Source organism: Lissotriton vulgaris, chromosome 3_1, assembly GCF_964263255.1.
Source record: "Lissotriton vulgaris chromosome 3_1, aLisVul1.2, whole genome shotgun sequence".
NCBI lineage: Eukaryota > Metazoa > Chordata > Amphibia > Caudata > Salamandridae > Lissotriton > Lissotriton vulgaris.
Window position 1 is genome coordinate 551,167,542 of NC_141689.1, and position 26,849 is coordinate 551,194,390.

Here is a 26,849-nt window from a genome sequence, read left to right on the forward strand (position 1 = left end):
AGGAGAGTTGGTGAGCTAGAGGCAATAACCTTGGAAGAACCCTTCTATCAGCTCCACAAAGACAGGGTAGTTCTTCGCATCAACCCTAAATTCCTTCCCAAAGTGGTTTCTGCTTTTCATATAAACCAATCTGTTGAGTTACCTGTGTTTTTCGTCAACCTGATTCTGTAGCAGAACAGGCTCTTCACACGCTTGATGTCAAAAGAGCGTTATTGTACTACATAGATAGGACCAAAGATTTTCGCAAAACAAAACAACTGTTTGTTACATTTGCTCCACCTCACAAAGGCAATCCCATCGCTAAATCTGGCCTTTCAAGATGGATTGTTTAATGCATTCAAACATGCTATGCAAAAGCTGAAAGATCTTTATCCAGTGGCGGCTGGTGACATTTGAAAGTGGTGAGGCGTAAATACTGCACTGTGGCGAGCGAGTGCAGCAAGCGAGGCCGAACCACCTATGGGGGGTTCGGGGGTTCTCCCACGAGAACGTTTTGAAAAAAGGGTGGGCAAATGGTGTATTCCCAAGCACATTTGAGAAAGAGGTGGCTTGGCAAATACATCTCTGGGAGTAGCCAGACAAGTTTCTTTGCACAGATACATCTCTCTCCCTGCATTCACATAGGCACAGTCACCCTGCACTCATAGACCCATTACTCACCCTTCCCTGACACATTACTAAGCCAGCAATCACCCATCCACATCACTCACTCTGGGCTCACACAGGTACACTGCTCACCCTGCACTCACACAGACATCACTCACCCTGGATTCACACAGGCACACTGCTCACCCTGCACTCACACAGACATCACTCACCCTGCACTCACACAGGCACACTGCTCACCCTGCACTCACACAGACATCACTCATCCTGCACTCACACAGGCACACTGCTCAACCTGCACTCACACAGACATCACTCACCCTGCACTCACACAGGCATCACTCACCCTGGACTCACACAGACACACTGGTCAACTTTCACTCACACAGGCATCACTCACCCTGGACTCACACAGGCTCACTGCTCACCCAGCACTCACACACACATCACTCACCCTGGACTCACACAGGCACACTGATCAACCTGCACTCACACAGACATCACTCACCCTGCACTCACACAGGCACACTGCTCAACCTGCACTCACACAGACATCACTCACACAGACATCACTCACCCTGCACTCACACAGGCACACTGCTCAACCTGCACTCACAAAGACATCACTCACCCTGGACTCACACAGGCATCACTCACCCTGGACTCACACAGGCACACTGCTCACCCTGCACTCACACAGACATCACTCACCCTGCACTCACACAGGCACACTGCTCAACCTGCACTCACACAGACATCACTCACACAGACATCACTCACCCTGCACTCACACAGGCACACTGCTCAACCTGCACTCACAAAGACATCACTCACCCTGGACTCACACAGGCATCACTCACCCTGGACTCACACAGGCACACTGCTCAACCTGCACTCACACAGACATCACTCTCCCTGCACTCACACAGACATCACTCACCCTGCACTCACACAGACATCACTCACCCTGCACTCACACAGACATCACTCACCCTGCACTCACACAGGCATCACTCACCCTGCACTCACACAGGCATCACTCACCCTGGACTCAAACAGGCACACTGGTCAACTTTCACTCACACAGGCATCACTCACCCTGGACTCAAACAGGCACACTGCTCACCGAGCACTCACACACTCATCACTCACCCTGGACTCACGCAGGAACACTGCTCAACCTGCACTCACACAGACATCACTCACCCTGCACTCACACAGGCATCACTCACCCTGGACTCACACAGGCACACTGCTCACTGCTCACCGAGCACTCACACACACATCACTCACCCTGGACTCACGCAGGCACACTGCTCAACCTGCACTCACACAGACATCACTAACCCTGCACTCACACAGGCATCACTCACCCTGGACTCACACAGGCACACTGCTCACTGCTCACCCAGCACTCACACACACATCACTCACCCTGGACTCACACAGGCACACTGCTCAACCTGCACTCGCACAGACATCACTCACCCTGCACTCACACAGGCATCACTCAACCTGGACTCACACAGGCACACTGCTCACCCAGCACTCACACACACATCACTCACCCTGGACTCACACAGGCACACTGGTCAACTCTCACTCACACAGGCATCACTCACCCTGGACTCAAACAGGCACACTGCTCACCGAGCACTCACACACACATCACTCACCCTGGACTCACACAGGCACACTGCTCAACCTGCACTCACACAGACATCACTCACCCTGCACTCACACAGGCATCACTCACCCTGCACTCACACAGGCATCACTCACCCTGGACTCACACAGGCACACTGCTCACCCAGCACTCACACACACATCACTCACCCTGGACTCACACAGGCACACTGCTCAACCTGCACTCACACAGACATCACTCACCCTGCACTCACATAGGCATCACTCACCCTGGACTCACACAGGCACACTGCTCACCCAGCACTCACACACACATCACTCACCCTGCACTCACACAGACATCACTCACCCTTCACTGCACTGCACTCAATAGGTTTCCTTTATTACAGCCTGTCTAGGCCTGGCATTGCCTGGTGACAGACTACAGTAGATAACACCACGTCTGCTGGGGCCTCTGAGCAGGTGGGGGTGCTTAGCACAGACCCGAGAATGCAAGCAACCTCCCCACAGACACTGGCGTTATTGTAGTTGTAGGCTGTTAGTCACTGCATGCGAAGATGTTCTGCAATTGCCCCCAGCCGTGTTTGCGCCCCGAAGACTGACATCATTCAACCACGATCTGTTAGAGCCAGGTAAACCAAAACAAACATCGACAAATAAGTTTCCTGGCTCCCCATGAACTTGTCTCCAAAAGGTAGTAATGGGCTAAAATCTAAATGCGCTTTATTTTCATCTGGTATTCCATCAAAGAAGAACCTGTTCCCCTGACTCGCCCTCTCCCCCCTCCAAATTTCTCTCTCCTCTCTGGGTGTGCTGTGTTACTAGAAGCCCTTTGCAGATGTGTAAAGAGAGGTTAATACGTGTGTATCAAGGCAGATGTAATTCTTTCAATGGGAGAGTACAGGCAATCCCCAGAGACACGTAATGCTTTTAATTGGAGAGTGCCGGCACTATTCAAAAACTAGCAGGTACTCTGGTACAGAGTACCTGCACTTCTATTTTTCCATTTCAAGCACAGGATGTATGTGTTACTCGGACCTGTAGCTTAATATAAATAACGTGCCGATCGCAGCTATAAAGGTTTAACTAACCTCAGACGATGACAGTCCGAGTGAACCTCTTTCCTACTAGTGATTTTTAGTAACACGCAGATCTCTCTGCAGCGGGTGTGTTATCCCTCTGAACTACCAACACCTGCAGTCTTTTATGTTCATGTCCCAGCATGGCACGGTCGCTCCGTCCCCCTGGCAACATTCTGTTTTAGGAAGAATTTCTTTAGCTGGAAAGGACAGCGTGGGACCTTGAAACCGCCCTCAGCGCAGGAGCGACCCTCTCTAGGCAGAAACAAAGAGAGGGCCGGATTTCAAGATCAAACTGAACCAAACGGGCAGTACCGGGCAGGCAGTTCCTGTTAAACGTGGATGCTTCAGGCAGGAAGCTGGCTTGACATGATGCTTGGGCCTTTCATGATATCTTTTACCATCTGCCACTCTGCAGACGATGCTTCCACTTGGCTGCTCCAAACCTGCCGGCCACATTACAGAGCCCGAGGCACCAGGGCCTGGGATATTGCCATCAGATGAGGGAGAAAAGCGGTTCCGTGCCAGAAATCTATCTATAAATATACTGTGAGCATGCAGGATTGAATAGACAAGGCGGCCGATTGCCGAATCATTCACAAAACTCCGTCTCTAGTCTTAACATAAATCACCCACCACCAGGAGAACACTAGTCTTAAAGCAACGTAGGCTTACATTAGCCTGGGTCATGTCGCGCAGGGCCGGGGGTTAATAAATTAAACGTTTTAAAACTTACCAGGTTCGCGCCGTCTGTGCTCCGGGGTCTAGGTCCCATTGCTGTTGGCGCCTAGCCGCCTACAGGAACATCCGCCGATCCTTCACAGCCAATCCTGGCGCCTTAGGGCACAGTTACTCTCTGCCCGCCCAGCCCATTAGAAGACGGAGGCTTGAGCCTTGCGCCAGCCACAGCAGGCACTAGTGCGCATGCGTGGGCACGGAGAAAAATTGGCCCTCCGTCCCCACTCCTGCGCACTTGTGCTGCTGCCCCTGGTGTGACAATGTAAATGCCTGTCAGTTAGCATGACGTCGGGGTCGGGCCGCCCAGGTGGGCGGTCCGATGTCATGCTAACTCACAGGCATTGTCATGATGCATCGATCTCTGACTGAAGTTAAGTAAACTGACTAAGAGTTCAGTTTACTTAAGTTCACAAAAGCCGAGGGAGCTGCGGTCCGGACGGCTGGTAGGGGGGCAACGCCCCAGCGCCCTTAATGGACGCACTGCCACTGTCTTTATCCATACCCCCTAGAGCACATTCCACTCACACAATAGGGGTTACTATGGCCTTTTGTAGGTAACATTCCTCTAGCTGACATATGTAAGGCAGCTACATGGTCTACACCACACACATTTACCAAACACTATTGTGTAGATGTGTTAGCACACCAACAAGCTAATGTAAGTCAAGCAGTACTTAAAACATTGTTTCAAACTACTGCATTATCTACAGGTTAGCCACCGCTTTGGGAGTATACTGCTTTGTAGTCTATGCAAAGCATGTGTATCTAAAGCACGCATGCCTCAAACGGATTGTTACTTTCCCAGTAAGCATCTGTTCTTGGCATGTAGAGCTGTAGATTCACATGCACCTACCTGCCTCCTCTGACACCTATAGCTGTTGCAGTTCTTGATTATATATTCGTCCGCATGGACATCTCTATACTGCACTTTCTTACTCCTCTCTCACCCTCTTGTGGGAAAACAATCTAACAATGGAGTTGATGCCCATGCGCTCTATAACCGAAAAGAGGAGGCACCCTAACTCGTGACTAGGAAAGACTTCTTCGAAGGAAGACAACTTGCAAACATCTAGATCCAACACTAGATGGCAGAAGTATGCAAAGCATGTGAATCTACAGCTCCTCTTGCCAAGAATAGATGCTTACTGGGTAAGTAACATAATCCTTCTCTGTGCTTTGCCTGTATCCTGCTATTTGCGAGGTTGGTATCCCCTGTTTAAGACATCAAAGAGTCTTCCTCCAACCAGACAATAACCACTGGATTGTCCTGGCAAATCAAGTCTCAGCTGCTTCAACTGTCGCATTGAGCAACCTCCATTCACCTCGCCTTTAGAGGTTTGTAGATTTTTTTCTAGGTGGTCAAGAATGAACCCAAAGACACTTACAGGTAAGTAGTACGCTATTTCTACTCACCTTACTAGGTCTGGCATCTTAAACCACTTCCTACAGATGGTCATTCCGTCTTCATGCTTACCAGGCTGTGTCTACATACGTAATGTAAACTGAAAGAAAATGAACTCATACAAGGAAAACCAGTGAATGTGTAGGAGTCATAAAGATGTGTATGGACCCTGTCTTCCAAATTGAATTACCTTGTGATGCAAAGGAGCTCTGCTGCCCTCCAATACCACCGAAGCAGGACAAACAATGATTCTGAAGGAATTTAGCTTTGGGACTAGTAGAAAATCACTACATAGAATAGGTACACTGTAATTAAGTTTGAAGACATTGATTATTAATGCAGCTGTGCTGTATTCATTTTCTCAAACTGTGTTTTAGTCTCGATCAACGCTGAATGAATACAGTGCATCAGTGGCCACCAGAGGAGTCATCCATTCGAACAAAGCACGAACTTCTGCACTTGGCCAAGGAGGAGTGGGATTTAAACCTTTACATAAACCACAGTGGCTTTTGATCAATAAGAAGGTTAGTATTGGTGCATACCAGAAGGCATCATATGCTAGATGCAATGTAATGTTACTATCAAACACGATTTGAATTTAAATGCTGGGTAAGACTTTAAATGCTGTCAGAAAAGCAGAAGTTTCATAATCTGTTAACCTTTAACTGCCAATAATATTGCTAGCTCCTTGAACGGAAAAAAGGTGTTATTTCATTGGAAATGTTTATTACATTTGTTTATTTCCTGGATATACCTTGCATTGGTTCCGTTTGGTACTCACCCATGGTTATATGTATGACACACACTGTAAAATACTCTCCAGTATTGCCCCAGTATTGGAACTTTCATAGATTCCCATGCTTTTGTATCATTCCCCGTCGTCGGAATGGGAATCTCGGTAACAAAGTAACATAGCAGTAGGTACAAAAGAGAAAGAAACAGGCCTAGGCCTCATTCCCTTTTGTAGCATATCCGCCTCTTTTTGTGAAAGAGACCAAACTTAGGCATCAGCCAATCAGAAGAGCCTCACCCCATAGAACCCTCCTGAAGGAACCTCAGAGCCTCAGATTTTCTACCGCACGTTGTGCTAGGGAGTCTCCTTGAGCTCTGCTCAAACTCTTCTCTTCAGAAGTTTTCTTCAGGTTTTTTTCTCCAGGATTCTAGCTGTTCCTTCCAGGATGTCTGAAAAGGAAAAGAAGGCCCTTTTCAAGCCATGTTCCGGCGTCTTTGACGGGGCACCCAAGACCGGACTTGGTCATCTCACAAGCAGCACAAAGGAAGTCTTGCAACCCCTCGGCTCCTTCGAAGACTCATCCAGATAAAGAGGGCAGGAGGCTGGACAACGCCGGAAAAAGATTTTCTTCAGTGGCGAGTTTGTTGGTGAGAGCGGCAAATGCCTTGGCGGTATTGGGCAGGTACGATCGCCAACTTTGGTGTGATATTGCGCCACATCTAGACCAACTTCCTCCAGAGTCCAAGACCGAGGCAAAGAAGATCTTGCAAGAAGGGGAGGCAATGTCAATGGAAGTCATAGACTGTGCCATGGATATTGCCATGACAACTTTTCGTTCCTTACCTGGAGCTGCAGTTCTTCGTCGCCAGGGGTGGCTTAAGGCGACCTGGTTCAGGCCCGAAATCCAAAATAAAATCTCGGATTTGCCCTTTGATGGAGAAGCACTATTTGGAAAGCTGATTGATGACACCCTCCAAGACATTAAAAAAGATACTGAGACTGCTAAGTCTCTGGGTACGCTTCAGTACCGCAAGGCTCCTTTTAGGGGTTCGAAGGGCAAGAGCACCACCTACAGAGGCTCTTATCAACAGCAAAGGTACTCATCATATGGCTCAGGTTCACAACAGTACCGCCAACCGTACCAGCAGAGGCACGGTCAGTCTTCGAATGACTCAAGGCCTAACAACAGAGGAAAGCAGGCTCGCCAAGGTCGTGATGCGTCCAAGAGACAATAGCGGCCTCCTGGCTCTTCCTTCTGTACCCACCTCTGCAAAGTCATTAGTAGGAGGCAGGGTCTCACAATACCTTCTTAATTGGTCCACGATAACATCAGACCAATGCGTGCTCAACATCATTCGAAAGGGCCATACTCTGGAATTTACGCAAATCCCACCATCCAAGCCCCTGCTGCCATTCCATCAAAACGTCTACGTCTTCTGCGGCTCGAAGTTCATCAGATGCTCTTGAAAGGAGCGATAGAGCCGGTTCCCCCCGCCCAGAGGGGAGAAGGATTCTATTCCAGGTTCTTCCTGGTAAGGAAGACACTAGAGAAATGGTGCCCAATATTAGATCTCGGGGAGCTCAACACCTATCTCATCTCCATATCCTTCCGGATGGTCTCTCTTCAAGACATTCTACGTCTTGTCAACCCAGGGGATTTCATGGCCACGCTCGATCTCGAAGATGCGTACTTTCATGTACCGATTCACCCGGCACACAGAAGGTTTCTACGATTCACAGTATCCAAGAGCCAGTTTCAATTCAGGGTTTTACCCTTTGGACTTCGCTCAGCCCCAAGAATCTTCACGAAGGTGCTGGCACCGGTAGCTGCGTTTCTACAGAAGAATCACTTTCATGTCTTTCCTTACCTTGACCATTGGTTGCTAAAAGCTCCGTCCAGGGTGGCTGCTAGGGAAGCGGTCAGAGCGTGCACAAACCTCTTCCAGAATTTGGGTCTCACTCTAAACAAGGAAAAATCATCTCTGGTTCCGTCCAGGAGGGCACGCTTCCTGGGAGCCATCTTGGACTCAAAGCTCATGAAAGCTTTCCCAACCTAGGAGAGACAGGAAAAACTGCAGATCATGGCGCTAGAGGTACAAAGAAGAAGGTGTCTTTCAATATGCTGTTACTTTCATGCATTCCTCTGATTCCACACTGCCGATTGAGGATGCGTCCTCTTCAAGAGCAATTGGACATCCAGTGGAAACAGGTTCACGGGCCATCACCTCAGCAATGAAAACAGCTGCTGTATGGTGAACACAATAGGAGAACTTGTCCCAAGGTCTATCCTTCGAAAGCGATACATCTCCTCAGGTTGTGACGACAGATGCGTCATTGGACGGTTGGGGAGCTGTACTACAGGACCTACATGTCAGTGGACATTGGTCTCCTCAGACTCGTCTGCTCCACATCAATCTCTTGGAGCTCAGAGCAATCAAACTGGCTCTTTAGGCTTTTCTCCCTCGTCTAAGAGGTTCGAAAGTTCTCATCCGGACGGACAACACCACGGCCATGCAGTACGTGAACAAAGAAGGGGGAACCAGGTCTCTCCCGTTGTCTCAGGAAGCTCAGGAAATCTGGGAATGGGCGATCCATCATGGAATTTCACTACAGGCAGAACACCTGCCAGGATTTCTAAACGAAAATGCCAACAGACTAAGCAGGTCATCCTCAGTCAGTCACTAGTGGGAGCTGAACCAGCAGGTTCTGGACAAGATCTTCCGACAGTGGGGCAAGCCTGCGATAGATCTATTTGCCACACAGACCAACAAGAAATGCCGGTCTTATGCAAGCAGGCTTTACCACCAAGGGTCATTGGGGAATGCACTTTCGATAGCCTGGTCATGGACATTTGTCTACACCTTTCCCCCCATTCCACTGATCCCGAGGCTTATCATGAAGATCAAGGTGGAGCCATGCAAGATGATCTTGATAGCCCCTGCTTGTGCGAGACAGTTCTGGTTCACAGAACTCCACCTGTTATCGCTGGTTCCTCCACTTCCCTTGCGGACGATTCCAGATCTTCTCACAATGTCCGAAGGGCAAGTTTGGCAACCGGATCCTGCGTCGTTACACCTGACAGCATGGCTCCTGAGCAGCGAGAGTTTATGAACCTTCCCATCTCAAATGAAATAAAGGAAGTTCTCTCCTAGGCTAGAGCCCCTTCCACTAACAAGACTTACCTTCTCAAATGGAAAATATTTTGTATTTGGTGCAGGAAAGAGGATGTTGACCCCTTCTCTTCACAACCTCATCTAGTTCTGCACTTCTCTTTTGTCCCTGGCGAAGTCTGGGCTGGCCCATTCATCCATAAAAGTTCATTTGGCAGCGATTTCTAGATACAGACGTTCAGCGTCTGGACCTTCTCTTTGGTCTTCCAGGATAATAAAAAAGTTTCTTAAAGGTTTATTTCGTGTCTACCCCCCGGTGAGGCCTCCGCCTCCCACGTGGCAGTTGAATTTGGTCCTTACACATCTCATGAAGGAACCCTTTGAACCAATACATCGGTCAGATATGAAATTCCTTTCATGGAAGTTGGCTCTCCTCCTTGCCCTCACATCAGCAAGATGAGTTGGGGAATTGCAAGGGCTCACAATCCAAGAGCGCTCACAATCCAAGAGCCTTTTCTCCAATTCAAAAGAAATACAGTGATTTTACGGACTAATCCAAAGTTCATACTCATACCCAAGGTGCCCTCGGAATTCCAATTTGAATGAGCCTGTTATTCTTAAAGCTTTCTTTCCGCACCCTACTTCACCAGCAGATAGGTCACTACGTTGTCTGGATGTGCAAAGGTGCTTGAAATTTTTACTTGGATCGCACCAAAGGATTTAGAAAATCCTCACAATTATTTATTGCTTTTGGTGGTCCTCAGAAGGGCCTCCCTCTTTCCAAACAAGGGATTGCAAGGTGGATTACGAGTGCCATTCTACATTGCCATAATTCAGCTGAAAAGCAGCTGACCAGCAGGGTTAAAGCACATTCTACAAGATCTGTGGCTTCTTCAACAGCTCTCTTGGCGGGAGTGCACATAAAGGACATTTGCAGAGCTGCGACTTGGAGCAGCGTGCACACCTTTACTAAGCATTACTGCTTGGAATCCTTGCAACAGGAAGATACGGCTGTGGGCCAGGCGGTCCCGAGGAACCTCTTCCACTAATCGGTGAGCTTTCCTTGTCTATCCCACCTTCCTTTTATTCTGCCCATTTTGGTTTTCATGTAATGATGACTATTCCAATGTTTTGTTATGCCACAAAATGTGCTTATGGTGGACTGCTTGCTACTCTGATACAAAAGCATGGGAATCTATGAAAGTTCCAATACCTGGGCAAGAAAACAAGTTACTTACCTGTAATTGTGGTTCCCCAGTATTGGTAACTTTCATAGATTCCCTTGCGCCCACCCACCTCCCAGAGGAAAGCTCAGCCTTAAGCAGATATGGTGACTGTTACACAACGGCTACGAAAATCTGCGGTTCCTTCAGGAGGGTTCTATGGGGTGAGTCTGTTCTGATTGGCTGATGCCTAAGTTTGGTCTCTTTACAAAAAGAGGCGGATATGCTACAAAAGGGAATGAGGCTAGGCATGTTTCTTTCGCTTTTGTACCTACTGCTATGTTATTTTGTTACCGAGACTCCCATTCCGACGACGGGGAATGATACAAAAGCATGGGAATCTATGAAAGTTACCAATACTGGGGAACCACAGTTACATGTAAGTAACTTGTTTTCTTATGTTGACTTTTTCATCAAAGCATCGCAAATGAAGATTGAGATTTTATTCAATTTCGATCTGGTATTCTCCTGGTTTGGTGGAAAACAGCACTGCTTAATGCACAACCATATTTGATCAACTGAATCACCATTTATTCATCAGGATCTACGTAAGGACAATATTCCATAAGTTAACCTTACATTCTGGCTCTCTTCCACTCTCAACTTGTCGGCATCCCTTTCACCTCGTGGCAGGAACAGAAATTGTTTTTGCACATTCTGCGCATTCATTTGCATTTGAAACGTGTATGTTGCACAACGGTACTTATGACCCTTTTTTGAGTCTCGCCTGAGACAGGGCACCTGCGCTGTCACTTGTGAAAATATATGTTTCTTTGAATAACGCTGAGGTCTGTTCTTTTCGTTTTTGCACCAGCCAGTATAGATCCAGAAAGTGCTACTCCTTAGTCATTTTTTAACTAAGTTTTCTTTTACTTTGTCAAAATCTTTTTGAGGTCTTACCTCCTAGTGTGGCAGAAATGTCCTCTAAGAAGGCCGGCTTCAAGCCCTACAGTGCCTGTCACCAACAGATGTCCGTGACGAACCCGCTTCTTGTTTGCCTCTGGTGCTTCAAGCAGGACTGCGTCCCAAAGGCTTGTCCTGACTGCTGCAACATGCACAGAAGGCCTTGAGGGAGCACTCCCTCAAACTTCTGACAGCTCGACGGGCAAAGCCATGACGATCAAAGTCGAGAGGAAGTTCCAGAAGCGGTTCCAGAGCCTGAGGTCATTGTCTCACTCCAAGTTGTCGAGCTATTCAGGTAAGTCAAAGTCCTTGTCCGTCGACCAATGAGATGAGGGAGTGTCGCCACTTGAGGCATGGCTCCACGGTTGGGCTAGAGCCTGGGTTGGCTCTGTGCCTTCCCGAGTTTCTGGAAGCCAAAGTGACCCTCCCCCAACTCAGAGAATTTTATGAGGCTATGCACCTCATATTTGGGTGGCCCGAACCTGCTGGCATGCCTTCGGGCCCCACGGGTTTGGAAGGGTTCCCTTTTTATTCATGCAGGTGGCTCCGGCCCTGGCGCTTTTTGGACCCCAGGGATCCACGGATGGATCAGGACCTTTGCCCAATGTACCATTGGGACCTTTCCTAGCTCCAGTCCTGATTCTCCCGGCGCCATCAGTGCCCACCGGCCACGCCATTCTCATTCCAGTCTTTAACACAGAGCTGGAGGGTCTTTGTCCGACTGCGGCACCGACTGGAGCCATGCTGTCCAGAACTGAACCGGAGTCCTATTCTTATGGGCTAGGATTAGGGGAGGAATGGGAGGGGTCACTTGATCCTGAAGAATACCAGTCTTATGAGGAAGGAAATGTGGACTGGTGTGAGGATCTGGGTGAAGCCAGTGGACTGAACACTTCTCCAGATGCTGGCATGCTTTTTCCCCCTACCATGGCCACCAAAAAGTCTCTTTTCCATCTGTGACAGCAAGCGCGATATAGAAAAGAATAAATGTTCCACGTCTCTGTTCCTCAAATGGTACTGTAATTGAAGCCTTCCCAACTCATTAGTCTAGTCTATGAAGTCTGCGAATCCAACTGTTACAGGCTTTTAGATTTTTCTTGTCTCACTTTAACATGGCTTGCAGTAGTAATCGTCCAAGAATGAAAGCACGCAGAGGAGATGCTGTTCTTTCAGATCAAGCTATAATATGAAAATCACCCTATCTGGTGCCATTTTGCCTATAAAAGACAATGATCTAGTTCATATAGCGCTTTATACCGGCTGTGTTGCCTACTCCCAAACACTTAGGTTTTTGACACCCAGCCAGTCACATTTTAGACGACCCGACTGAAATAGGAATACTCAACCCTCTGCAAGGGACTGAGTCCCACCAATCAGAACACACTTTGCTCAGCTCAGCCCAACTTCCAGCTTAGTCAGCAACCACCTGGTGCTGTAGTGCTTTGAAGGGACTGTAAGATGAGACAACACTCTACAAACTACCCAAATAAATTAACGGTTTGGGGACCCAATGCAACTGACAGGCTAAGAATGAGGCCCTGCAGTGCTGCTTCCTCACCCAGTAGGCGTCTTCTTCAGTCTCTTCCAATCAGTTCCTGCATCTTCTCTTCCCCACAACAATGTATCTAGACACACATGGCACCCTTTCGCAATCTTTGGAAGTAAAACAAGCATTGCTAAAGGCAGTCGATCTTGCCTACTCGAGAGCTGAAGGCTTTGTCAATGTTTTGTTTAGCTGTGCTGTACAACAATGCGGCTGTTGTACAGCAGTGCGGCTGCTGTGAAGCTTAAGAAAAAGTTAAGGAAAAATGCGCTTTGATGTGGATAGCGCTTACCGCGTCATAGTGCTTTTCTTTCTTCACTTTCAGCCATTCTGCACATCAGACGCGCTGCTGTACAACATGGTTAAAAGACATTGACAACGCCAATAGCTCTCACATTGGCAAGCCCTATTGGCTTTGCCAATGCTTGTTTCACTTATTTGTGTGGTTCAGAGCCTTCTTCTCTTGCAATCAGACATTTCATAGCTGAACTGACAAAATTCAACTGCAATCTACTATCCAGTCTTGTTTTCTGAACGTTGTTGATTTAGCCATCAGTTTGCTTTATTCTTCCCCCGCTCTAATTTTCCTGACGCAAAAGAGGTTTTCGTTCCAACTGCTTGTGGTATGAATGTGTGTACATTACTTTATACTAAAATGCTTGATAGGGACGCAATTCCTTTATCCCAATTCGAGTCTAGTCCCCAGGCTATGTTTTAAAAGTTCACCAACCTGCACATCAAATGGATGTGTTAAAAATCCAGAAGCAAGTATTGGTAATTTATCATCCTGCACAGGTATATGGTTATTTTCTAGTGTAATAGCTGCATAATTTAAATAGCAGTCTCCAGCTCCTGTAATGTATACTGGATTTACTGCTCTTGATCTATACAGATTTCTCTGGGATTTTGTAGTTACCCGGTTTGAAAGACAAAATGTAAATGCATACTGATCACTGGAGCCTTTTCATTGTGGTGCATTTGTATAAAAATGAAATGTATATGTTTGTCTTTCTGTACTTTTTTAAGGTTTACTGCAAATTTGTGTATCAGCAAATCACTCCCAACATCCATTCCTCATGTATAATTGGTGTTTATACTGTGGTAAAGGAGGACAACATTATTAAGTGATGGAGCAACAGGAGATCTTACATTTTGTACTTTCTAGCACTGAGGAAGTCCTTAATTAACGAAACACATGTTAGCTAAACTGATCATCGACACGGTCAAATAAAGAACATTACCAACACAATAATATTTGGATATTGAATCTCTCAAGGTAAAGTTGAAGTATTGTCGACCTTTCTAATGGACAGCTGGCTTGATGGCCACTCGTACCCTCATTAATCAGAGCACTAATACTTGACGAAATAAGGGAAGTGTGTGCCTGCATATACCTAGCCTCCAGCCTTGAAGAAACTTCACAAAATTCCGAATCCGGGTGGATCTCAATCCAATCTATCTCATCAGTATTCAAATTGTTATGCACTACGGTTGGTGGCTATCACAGGGTGATGGCCTCCATGTCTGTGATCACACTTTAATAAAGTAAACTTTTTTTTTAAATGCGGCCCATTTTTTTTTAAAGGAAAATAGGGCTGCATTAAATTTTAAAAAACTTTTTTTTTTAAGCTTGTTTAGCTGTATGCAATGTTGCTTGGCCTACTCCCCAACAAACTTTTGGGTTAGTAACTTTTCAATATTTTGTGTATGACTGCTTCCAAACATTCATAAATACCATAATAATTTACTATTTGGAAGGACGATCCTAAACACACCCCTTTCAAATAGAGATTTATAATGACTTTTTAAACCCTTTTTGCAATTCCTGGGTTTAATAGATTTAAAAAATCAATTCTGCTGTTTCAAACCCTGTGATTTTGCGAACCACAGGCTTTGCAAACCCTGTGATCCTGCGAACCACAGGCTTTGCAACCTGAAAATTACTTCATAATCAGGCCATGAATGTCTTGTATGTAGAATGAGATAAAGAAGAGTGAGTGGACCAAGATATATCTATTATTTAGCATCATTTTCAAGAAGCGTTAGCAACTCGGACGGCATCTCTGAGGATTTATGATGCCACTGGTCTGTGAAAAATTTGCAGTGTCCACTAATGTATATCTGAAAGAGACAAGTTAGTGATAGTCTTTAAATTAGAATATCCCCAGGCGCCAGACTGGATCCGGAAAGTTTTGCTTAGCAGTACCCTGTGTGTCAGTAAATGGCGTCATGCGGCTTCACGTCCGTCGCTGGCGTAAGTGCCGAGATGCCGTCACGGAGACTACTTAGGCGCCACCCATGCACGCTGACGTCAGTTCTTTTTTTTTTTCCGTGCCGAAGCGCAGATCCGGATTGAGCACGCACCTCAGTAATTTTTTGACTACTTTTTTTAGACTTTTTGTCTCCTTTTCTTGTCTCCTGGTGCACGTAGAGATGAGCGGATTTAAGTCTTGTGGATTGTGCCGCCGGAACATGTCGATGGCGGACCGCCATGATGTGTGCCTCTACTGCTTGGAGACCGATCATGACTCCCGGGACTGTCGAGGCTGTCGGGCCATGGCCCTAAAGGCCTTGCGGGAGCAGCGCCGGTAGTTACGGGAGGTCCGACATTCCTCGCACCGCCGCTCCGGGTCTAGGGGACATTCACGGGACCACTCGCGGGACCGGAGCAGTCGCTCCTCAGGCTCTAAGTCTTCGCCTTCATATTCCAGTAAGTGACACCATAAAAAGAAGTTGAAGAAGCGTGTTTGCTCTCTGACGTCCCCCCGTCGCTCTCCGGAGGGGGACAGGGGCTGTGCCCCTGCGGTTCCTCTAGAGTCGAGGGGAGTCCTGCGGCCTACCCGCTCTACCCGGGTTCGTCGGCGACTCCCGAACCGATGCAAGAGTTTCTTGCTGCCATGGACCATCTTTTCAGGCCCCGGGCTCCCGCCGGCACGCCTTCAGGCCCGCAGTCCTGTGTCCAGATCCTGTTGGCCGGGCGGCTCTTCCACCGGCACCAGCCACAGGAACATGCGCCTCCGGCTCCACGAGGTGCAGCGCCTCCGGTGCCACCCTTGGCTCCGGTCCCGGCACCGCCACAGGTGCCGCGCTGGGTGCTGTTTCTCCCACCTCTGCCCCAAACCATTTCGTTCTGGCCTGGGATCCGAATTGGGATACGGCTCCGGCTTGGCCCAGGCCGGCGCCGTTTTCAGCGCCGTTTGTCCCTTCTCCAGCTCCGGCCCTACCGCCACAACCGGCTCCATCTACACCAGGGCCGGACGAGGACTGGGACGGCTCCGAGGACCCCCTTGCCCGGCAGTGTGACTCCAAGCAGGATTGGGTGGACGACCTTGAAGATGCAGGAGAACTTGATGTGTCTTCTGACCCGGGGTTTGCCTCCTCCACCTACAATGGAGGAGCGCGCTTCCTACACCCTGGTGCTGCATCTGGCTGCGGAGGCTCTCAATCTCGACCTCCCTACTGCAGCCCTCAAAACCAGTCTCCTTACAGAGGTGCTCCAGATGGTGTCTACAGTGTCGAAGCCGCTCAGAGCCGCTGCTTCCTTTCAATGAGGCCCTTACTGAAGTTCTATTGGGCACTTGGATGTGGCTGGCTACGGGGGCACCGGTGGATAAAAACATCGCCAGGCGTCACCGCTCAGCGCCTGGTGATCCCGCCTTCCTGACTGCTCACCCTATGCCTGAGAGCCTGGTCATTTAGGGCTCAACGTTGCAGAGTTGAATTTCCACGACTGTAGCGTTGTGGCGCCACGCCTGGTTGCTTTCAGCAGGGTTCCCGCCCGATGTCCAGGGCTCGCTCATGGACAAGCCCTTTGATGGCTCCCGCTTCTTTGGCGATAAGGCTGACAGTGTTCTGGAGCGCTTTAAGGACTCGCGGGCCACGGCTAAGTCCTTGGGCCTTTCTACGAAGAACCCTGCCACTCCTGGGTTTCGTTCCTTTCATGGCCAGGGCAGAGGCACCCAGGCACGCTCCTCCAACAAGCCTGTGCAGACCCAAGATCAGTTTGCCGTGACTTCCGCAGGGACGGTTCTAGGAACCAGCGTGCGGTTCAGTCCACCTCTAAGCCTTCCTAATCCGAGCTTCAGGGAGCACCCCACGCCGGTGGGTGGCAGGGTCCGCCACCACCTCCACCACTGGCGCGAAATTACATCGGACAAATGGGTCCTGCAGATAATCTGCCAAGGTTACTCGCTTCCCTTTCAGTCCCCCCCCTCCAGCCAGGCCACCTCGGTACCACTGCATGTCGGGGATCATTTGGCTCTTTTCCGCCAGGAAGTCTCTGCCCTCCTGGCCAAGGGGGCCATAGAGTGAGTTCCCAGTCAGGAAGTTAGGGAGGGGTTGGTATTCCCACTACTTTCTGGTCCCCAAGAAGAACAAGGGGGACCTGCGCCCATCTTGGACCTCCGGGATGTCAATCGCTACCTCCGGAAGGAGAAGTTCAAGATGCTGACTCTGGCTCAGGTCCTGGCTACCCTGGACCCTGGAGACTGGTTGGTAGCGTTGGACTTGCAGGACGCTTATTTTTATATTCCTGTCCTGCCGGCCCACCGGCGCTACCTGCCATTCACGGTAGGCCAGGAGCATTTTCAGTTTACCATGCTGTCCTTCGGCCTTACCAGTGCCCCTCGGGTGTTCACGAAAGTGATGGCGGTGGTTGCAACTCATCTGCGCAGGTCAGGGGTGGCAGTCTTTCCCTACCTCGACGACTGGTTATTAACCCTTTCCTTGCTGCCGTCGGCCATTGGCCGACGGCAGCACTACCTCCCCAGTGCTGCCAATGGCCGACGCGGCCCCACCCGCGCACGGAAACACCCGCACCGCGGCGGAATTACCACCGCGGTTAACGGGTTAAAGGCGGGCTCGCCCCAAGCAGCCGTCACCCACCTTCAGACTACGGCCGACCTCCTCCATTTGCTGAGGTTTTCCATTACCGTGCCGAAGTCGCACCTGAGTCCCTCTCAGAAGCTCCCCTTCATCGGAGCGGTTCTGGATTCGTCGCTGTTTCGGGTTTATCCTCCCAAGCAGCGAGTCCAAGATATTCTGGCTATGATTCTGATCTTTCAGCCTCTATCCTGGGTTCCAATCGGGATGTCCCTCCGGATCCTGGGCCTGATGGCCTCCTGCATCCTGCTAGTGCAACATGCCAGGTGACATGCGGGCTCTGCAGTGGGACCTGAAGTTCCAGTGGGCACAGCTTCAGGGCAACCTGTCCGATCATGTCCAGATCTCGGAGGGCACTCACGAATCACGATTGGGTCAGTGGCAGATCCCTCTTCCTTCCCCAAACAGAGCACACAGTAGTGACGGATGCGTCCCTCCTGGGATGGGGAGGCCACTTGGGAGAGGCGAGGGGTCAGAGGCCTCTGGTCTCTGGCGGAGTCCCGGCTCCATATCAACCTTGTGGAGCTGCGGGCGATCCGACTTGCACTGAAGGCATGCCTTCCCTCTGTCCGGGGAAGTGTAGTGCAGGTGTTCACGGACAACACCACCGCCATGTGGTATTGCAACAAACAGGGCGGGGTGGGGTCGTGGACCCTATGTTAGGAGGCTCTGCGCCTCTGGACGTGGATAGAACGTCAAGGCATTACCTTGGTGGTTCAACACCTGGCAGGTTTCTCTGAACGCCAGGGCGTACTAACTCAGCCGCCAGTGCATGATGGATCATGAATGCCGTCTAAACTTGGACGTGATTCAAGGTCTCTTTCTGCAGTGGGGAGAGCCCTGGTTAGATCTATTCGCCACCGAAGAGAACGCGCAATGTCATCAGTTCTGCGCGTTGGAATTTCCAAGGCGGCACGCGCTCGGGGAGGCTTTTCGTCTCGAGTGGAGCTGCAGTCTGTTGTACGCCTTTCCACCTATACCACTTCTGCCAAGAGTGCTGAAGAACAGGCGCAACAGGGCCCAAGTCATTCTTGTGGCTCCAGACTGGGCTCGAAGAGTATGGTATCCCGAGCTACTCAGTATGAGCATTGATCCCCCGATCCGTTTGCCTCTTTGGAAGGATCTTCTGTCGCAGTAGCAGGGGACGGTCCTCCACCCGAAGCTGTCCAGTCTCCACCTCCTTGCGTGGAGATTGCGTGGCGGCAATTGACACCTTTCGATCTTCCTCCCGAAGTCTGTGATGTTATTCCGGTAGCCAGGCGTCCCTCCACTAAAACAGTATACGCCTGCCGATGGAACAAATTTGTGGCATGGTGCATGGCAAAGGCTGTGAATCCCCTTGCTGCACCTTTTCCTGAGGTTCTTCTGTCTCTGGCCCATCAGGGCTCTGCTCTGGGCACTATCAAAGGTTATCTTTCTGCCATCTCCGCCTTTTTGAGGCTTCCTGATCAGCCTTCGCTTTTTAAGTCCCCGGTTGTTAACCATTTCCTCAAAGGCATTACACACACGTTTCCTCCCGTGCCTTTCATAATGCCTCAGTGGGACTTAAATATTGTCTTGACTTTTCTGCTGTGCGCTCCCTTTGAGCCTCTTCATAATTGTCCTTTACGTTTTCTTACCTTAAAGACTGCTTTCCTGGTTGCTATCAATTCTGCCAGAAGAGTGAGTGAGCTCCAGGCTCTTTCTTCTAAATCTCTTTTCCATTCTGTTCATCCAGACAAGGTGGTTTTAAGGAACCGTGCTTCTTTCTTGCCAAAGGTTGTTACGCCCTTCCATATCGAGCAGACCATCACTTTGCCCACCTTCTTTCCGCCTCCGCATCCTTCAAGGGAGGAGGAGAGGCTCCACCGTCTGGACCTAAAATGTGCACTTGCTTTCTATCTGCAGCGTACACAACAGTTCCGGGTGGATGATCAACTCTTTGTTGGCTACGTGGAAGCCAAAATAGTTTGGGCTGTGCACAAATGGACCATTTCCCGGTGGCTTGTTTTGTGCATCAAAGCATATTACTCCTTGGCCAAGAAGGAGCCTCCTGTGGGGCTGTGTGCCCATTCGACCAGGGCAAGTGGAGCCACAACTGCCGTGGGAAGCAGCGTTCCCTTGCAGGACATTTGTCAGGCAGTTACATGGGCCTCGCTGCACACGTTTACAAAGCACTACTGCCTTGACAGTCAGGTCTGGAGAGACAGCTTCTTGGGCCGATCTGTACTCCGTGACTTTTTGATGTAATCTTGTTCGCAGACCCACCTCCGGGGTTGGTATTGCTGAGGTATCTATTCTAAGGTAAGGAATCTATCACTAACGTGTCTCTTTCAGATGCACAAGTTGCTACTTGTGTAACGATATCTGTAAGAGACATTAGTTAGTGATAGATTCCTTACCATTCCAACCATCCTCCCCGTTCTGCGAGGTGATTACTAGGGTTAAGGTTATCCCTTTTTAGGGCCCTAGGTTTATGCACCAATGGTCAGTCTCTTGCATGGCTCTGTGTTTCGGCTCAGAAAGTCGTGTGCAGAACTGACGTCAGTGCGCATGGGTGGCACCTAAGTAGTCTTCGTGACGTCATCATGGCGCTTACAACGCCAGCGACAGACGCAGAGTTTCACAACGCCACCTACAGATGCGCAGGGGTACTGCTAAGCAAAACTTTCCGGATCCAGTCTGGCGCCTGGGGATATTCTAAGGTAAGGAATCTATCACTAACTAATATCTCTTACAGATATATCGTTACACAAGTGTGCTTTAAGAAGATAAAATATTTTCTGGAAGAATGAAGTTAGTGTTTTATTTTTGCAAAACGTTTCAGAAGGATATAATTGAAAGCAAATGGCTGAAGATTCCACTGTAGTACATACCTATTCTGATAGACGCTTCTAACTGCAGATTCCTCACCTTTTGATTAGTCCCTCGTGTGCCAGACTGGATCTGTAAAATTCTTGAGCAATAGCCCTGCGCTGATAGGCGGCGCAGTGCGGCTCTGCAGTGACTTTGTTCCGCTTTGGAAGTGATGCGCAGGCACCCATATAGGTGCCACACAGCTGCAATGATGTCAATTCCTTTCTTTCTGCTCGAACAGACACAAAACCAGAAATACCCCTTGTCTTTTTGAGGCTACGATTTCAAATGTTTTTCCAAAATATTTATTGTCAGAGTGCACAAGGGAAATGTCACCACCTGAATCTACAGGGTTTAAACCCTATGGGGAATATCACAAACAAATGTCTGTCACAGACCTGCATGTGGTTTGCCTCTCGTGCTTTACCTCTTATGCCTGGGGTCTTAATGCATCCCAAGGCCATCTAGGAGTGGGAACAAAGCTGTTTGATGGAAAGCACCACAAGACTTCACATCGTGACTGGTCGAGGTCCAAGGCGAGGTCATAGTCCAACACCTGCGGACATCCTGCAACAGACCGTTATTGCGGTCCAAATCTTCAGGTAAGTTGAAGAAAAAATGAAAAAAGTCCAAGCAGGACTTGTAATCTTCCCGCCACTCTTGATCTCCCAAGAAGGGGTGACAGTGTCAACATAGGTCTTGGTCTGGCTCTCGAAGTGTTTCCCCCCTAGAAATTGTTTCTGACCTTGTTCCTACGCAACATGAAATTCTGGGGCTGTTGCCGATACCGCAGCAGATTAAGGAATTCCATAATGCCTTGCTGTGGCTTTTTGGCACGGTATCAGCTCCCTTTAGCGCCTTTGGGCCCAAGGATCCGAGAGGCCTCACAGTTAGGCTTTCTCTGATGGGGTGCTCTGGTTTTGCTTGGGTGCACGACCAACTTCGGTATCGGCTCCTTCTTTAGTGCAACATGCCACTCTGAAGCGAAATCCTCCAATGCCAGTGCCATCAACACCAGACGATAGGGGCCAGCCAAAGTGCTATCCCCGCCCCAATCTTGACTGCGCCGCATGCTTCTAACCTGTGGGCCTCCCCGCTGATTCAGATACAGTGCTCCTGCTCCTCGGAAGGGCTCCTGTTCTACATAAATTTTTGGCACTGATTCGGATAGCGGTTGCTATGATGCTGGGGACGAGTTTGCCCATCATAATCATGAAAACAATTGGTATGAAGACCTCCAGGATAACTGTGGCCTGGATACTTCCCCGGACACTGGGTTGAGTTAGCCTCCAGGCCCTGCCAGGGCCTTCTACGCAAAGATTTTGCGGAAGGCAGTAGAGGTCCTTGACCCTTAACTACCTACCCAGGAAGTCAAGATCATGTCTTAACAGGTGCTAAAGCCTGTTCAGAAAATTTCAGAGGCCCTACTCCTTTTTAGGTCACGGCTAGCGTAGGCTGCGCATGCGCAGTCTCGTTAGCAAGATCTTATGTCTTGGAGTAGCGAGGTTAAGCCCCGCCCCTCTTCTCCATTGGCTGGCCTGCTAAACGGCGGCCAGCCATTGGAGAAGAGGTCCAAGTGATGTCATTCTTTGTATCTAAGCCCCATCCTTTTCGGATTGGGGGCGTGTTTTTGACTTTCTTTCTCGGCTGTAAACAACCGTCAAAAACACGCCCCCCAGTCTGAAAAGGACGGGGCTTAGATAGAAAGAAGAACCATTTGTCTGTAAACCCCGTCCTTTTCAGACTAGGGGGCGTGTTTTTGACTATTGTTTACAGCCGAGAAAGAAAGTCAAAAACACGCCCCCCAATCGCAAAAGGACGGGGCTTAGAGATGAATGCGCTTCTGAACCGTCCAGACTGCGCTGCTGGTATTGCCTTTTTTACTGCGTTCCCGCTGCAATAAGAAGCTAAAGTAGCAGCCAAAAGTATGTAAGCACAATAAGCCATCGTTTTTTGCTTGCAAGTGTTATTTGATTAAATCGTTTTTATCAAGGGTTTGAGGGCCTACGTATACGAAGTAAAGAGGACCAACATTAAGCACTGTCCAAGCACATCATGCATACTAAAAACTGAATTATACCAGTAGATTATCGGTGCATCCAAGCTTTGAAAAGAATCTCCCCGTTCTCCCCCCCCCCTCCCCAACACGGTGCAAGTTCACAGCAAATGGCAGCAGGAAACGATTCATTTACAGAGATTAAAGCCTGCCCTTGGCACGGGCGGGAGGGGTTGGCGCAACGCGGATTTAGTGCAAGGCGAAGGAAAATGCTCATTCCGGTGCCCTGATAATGTCACTGCCGTACTTTCAGTAATCGGCGTTGCTTTAAACGGGCAAGGCCATATCAGGTACAGATTGTCTGTCAAGTGTGTGTGTGTGTGTCTTTCTGTGTCCGCTAATACTCTCTACTACTCTCTAATGCTCACCTATTGCCATTGTACATGACAATACCATTTATTTGTTATTTTTAAAATGAAAAAAATGCCATTTGCTATGCCAATAGTTCTAACTTTAACAAAGCTGAGGCCATTGCATTGTAAATGCTTGTTAAAAAAGACTGTTCCGGGCAAGCTTTTAGGGTCTTGGGCTAAACCTTGTCCAGGCCCCCCTGTTAATTGACAAAGTGCCAGGTGCCAATGCCCATTCAGATCGACACAGACTTCCTCACCCAGTACCCCATCCCATCCCTGAGATCCTTGTGGTGCAGGTTTTGGCCAGCAGGTTCACATTGAATTTGTTCCAGTCTGCTTCCCCTGGCAGGGAAACAAAGAGGATAAAGACTTTTGGCAAGCGTGCATTCTCAGCCAAATGTTTGTCCCTTCATTTTGTGAATGCCAATTGTCTTTTAGGATGCTACACTCGCGCTTTATGGAACCCTGTGTTGCCTACGTGTGCTCAAGGAAGAATGTTCCATCCTCTCTCTGGGTATACAGGATGGTTGTGATGCAGCCAAATGTACAATATGCTGTGGGCAGGATAGTATGGACTCTATTGGTAGAGCCATTGGCATATCCGTAGCCCATTCGCTGGTGAGTCTAGATGCTGTCTAGTGGGGTTTTGGGCGATGTCCAGGTCCTTCTCATGGACATGCCCTTTGATGGTTCCTGACTTTTTAGTGATAAAGCTGACTCGGCCCTGGAGTGCTTTAAAGCTAGCAGGGCCACAGCTTGTTCCCTGGGCCTGACTGCCTCCATGCCAAATGCATCAACATTCTTATCCCCTCTGTGGCTATGATAGGTGTTTTAATTACATACATCAGATGCATCCAATGCAGCAACCCCCCCCGTCCAACCCCACTCCTTTCATAGCCTCTGTAATTATAGACCACATGGAAAACAGGGGCATCGTTCAGCGCAGTCTTCCGCCCCTCCAGCTGTTGCAGCCTCCCAACCTCTTAAGTGTAGCATTCTCTCAACTCAGAATCTGATACTTTCTGTCCGAGTGGAAAACAATAACGTCGTACAAATAGTATAGCCTAGGGCTTTGTATGTTGAAATATGTTCATTTAGTTTTATTCAATTCAGACACTTTTGCTGCAGGTATAAAGCGGGAGAGAAGGTGCTAGCAGATTGCATTAGTTAATTATTTTACGCATCCAGGTTAATGGCCATATGCAATTAAAATAGAATATTATCTCCAAAGATTTATTCAGAGGTGGTACCAGACTTTTTTTTAACATAATTACATTATTATACATTTTCAAGATCGGGGCTCCCCAATAGAGACTTTAGACCCAGCTGAGCTCCAACACAAGACAGCAGGGCGACACTCTGTGTGAGCCTCGTTGGTCCTGAGGTTCTTAGTCGCGCAGGGAGGTTTTGACACCATTGGTTTCCAGACTGGACATTAACAAGCCTAGGTTACTGCAAGTACTCCAGTACCCGGGATAATGGAGGAAGGGTGCTCCTGGAGGATCTACCGCCTCGAAACATGGTGGAGAGACGAGGCTTGCCTGCGTCCTACCCTTGCTTCGGGACCCGGTCCTGACGAAGTGCCAATTGACCCGTTAGGGGCAAATCGGGTACGAAACATGTTGACCATTCACATTTAGTTTGACCCTTGAGGAACATTATCTTCCACACAGGGGCTTTTAATTAGGCCAGAGCTACCTAGGTTATTAAAATTGACCCAATAGGACTGCTCTATACCTATTATAACTGCCTCACCCTCTTGTGCACTACCTAGCCCCCAAACCCGCAAGCACCTTATGGCTTCTTCTTCAAAAGATGTTCGCCAACCAGCCCCGGTTTCAGGAGCCCGTCAGGCATTGCAGCGCCCGCCTGACGAGGGGCAAATGCCCTATGATGAAGCATGACACCTCTCTGGGTGTGTGAGGGCATCACGAAGAAAGACCTCTCTTCCCCACTGATCTTTATAGGAACTGCACACTTCTTTCTAGTTCTTAGCCTTACCCTGGAGCCTTTGTGCAGGACGTCCTAACCCGGCTCTCTGTCCCTCCTCTTTGATTTAGAGATGGAGGGACAAGGCGAGATCAGGTAGGTGAATTTTTATTTTTTTTCCAATTCCACCCTGTACACCCCCCACTTGGCTGCCCGGCAACACCCGCCCTCCGTACCGAACTGGCTGCCACTGGACATCTGCAAAGAGAAATTCAGTCTCTTACACAGGCCTTTTTCGTTCTCCTTTTTCTTCTTTCTGTCGCTCTCTCATTTTTATCTTTTTCCTTCTTTTATCTATATTGGGGTGTGTATATATACTGCGGAGCGAAACGCGTCGAGGAGAGCACTCGCTCTATGATTGCAGAATAAAACTTACCACTGCTGACAAGATTTTGGTGTGATGGCGATTTACTAAAATCTTGGATTTGATACGTGGGGAGAGAGGTTTGCGCCTGCTCAGTCCGCGTGGATAGCGGACGAGACTGTTTTCGAAATATATTATTTTATTTAAACATCGAATGAATGTTCAGCCTGTCATCTTCTTTAAAATAAGGATGACATTTTTATATTTTTACTACATCTAAAAAATAAAGAATAGAAAAAAAAGGCTTCGAACAAGTAGGTCCTGCAGCCTGTCCAGCATGGTTACTCTTTACCATTCCTCTAAACCCCGCTGCACCCTCCACCATCCTCAGAACTGCTGATGGAGGAACATCTGTCCCTGTTCTGTTGCAGCAGGAAGGGCTGACTTTTTTGACCAAAGGAGCCATAGAGAAGATGCCAATTCTGAAGGTTGATTGTGGCTGTTCTTCCCACTACTTACTGGTGTAAAAGAAGGACTGATGCCTCTGTCTCATTTTAGATCTCCGCCCTCTCAATACCTTCCAGCTTAAGACAAATTCAAGATTCTCACCATGGCCAAGGTGTTGTCTACCCTGGAACCTGGAGATTGTATGGTAGTGCTGAATCTGCAGAATACTTATTTCCATATCTGCATCTTGCAGGCCCACGGATGCAACCTGCGGTCACGGTGGGCCAGGAGCATTTTTAGTTCACTGTGCTTTCCTTTTGCCTTGTCAGCGCCCCTCAGGTGTTCTCAAAAGTGATGGCAGTCGTTTCAGCGCACCTTCAGTTGTCAGGGGTGCAAGTCTTCTCCCTTGCTAGACAACTGGCTGTAGAAGGCAGGCTTGGCCCGTGTAGTCGTCACCCACCTCCAGACTATCGAGAACATCTTAATATCATTAGGGTTCACTATCACCGTGCCAAAGTCACACCTGACTCCTTTGCAGATGCTCCCTTTTATCAGTGCCATTCTGAACACAGTGCAGTTTGGCACCTATCCCTCAGAGTAGAGGGTCCAGGACATTCCGGCTCTGATCCTGATGTTTCAGCCTCTCTCCTGGATTTCACTGAGAATGAATCTGAGGCATCCTGCTGGCCAAGCCGAACAGGTGGTATATGTGGGTTCTGCACTAACCAAAAAGAACCTCCTCAGGGCTTGCAGGTTAATTCTACCAGAGACAAGATTGCTACCACTGTGTTGCCACGTGGGGTGCCTGTTCTGGATATTTGCCAGGCTGCTATGTGGTAGTCCTCTCGTACGTTCAGTTAGTGCAGCCAGGTTAGTACAGAAGGACTCTTTGCCTACTTGGTCATGCAGGATTGTTTGGCTTGAGCCCATTCACAGTCCCACCTCCTGGGAGGTACTGCTTTAGTATCTAATCAAAAGGTAAGGAATCTGAGATTATAAA

The 26,849-nt window shown here is 48.8% G+C and overlaps 1 protein-coding gene across 1 annotated transcript in view; it reads left to right on the forward strand.

The window, feature by feature from the left end:
• The window catches only part of RAD17 (RAD17 checkpoint clamp loader component), a 416,585-nt gene that overhangs the window by 363,886 nt on the left and 25,850 nt on the right, over positions 1-26,849 (forward strand). The window contains exon 14 of the mRNA XM_086960823.1: positions 5,850-5,996. Within this exon, the coding sequence (XP_086816949.1) occupies positions 5,850-5,996 (147 nt within the window). The remainder of the gene's footprint in view (positions 1-5,849; positions 5,997-26,849) is intronic.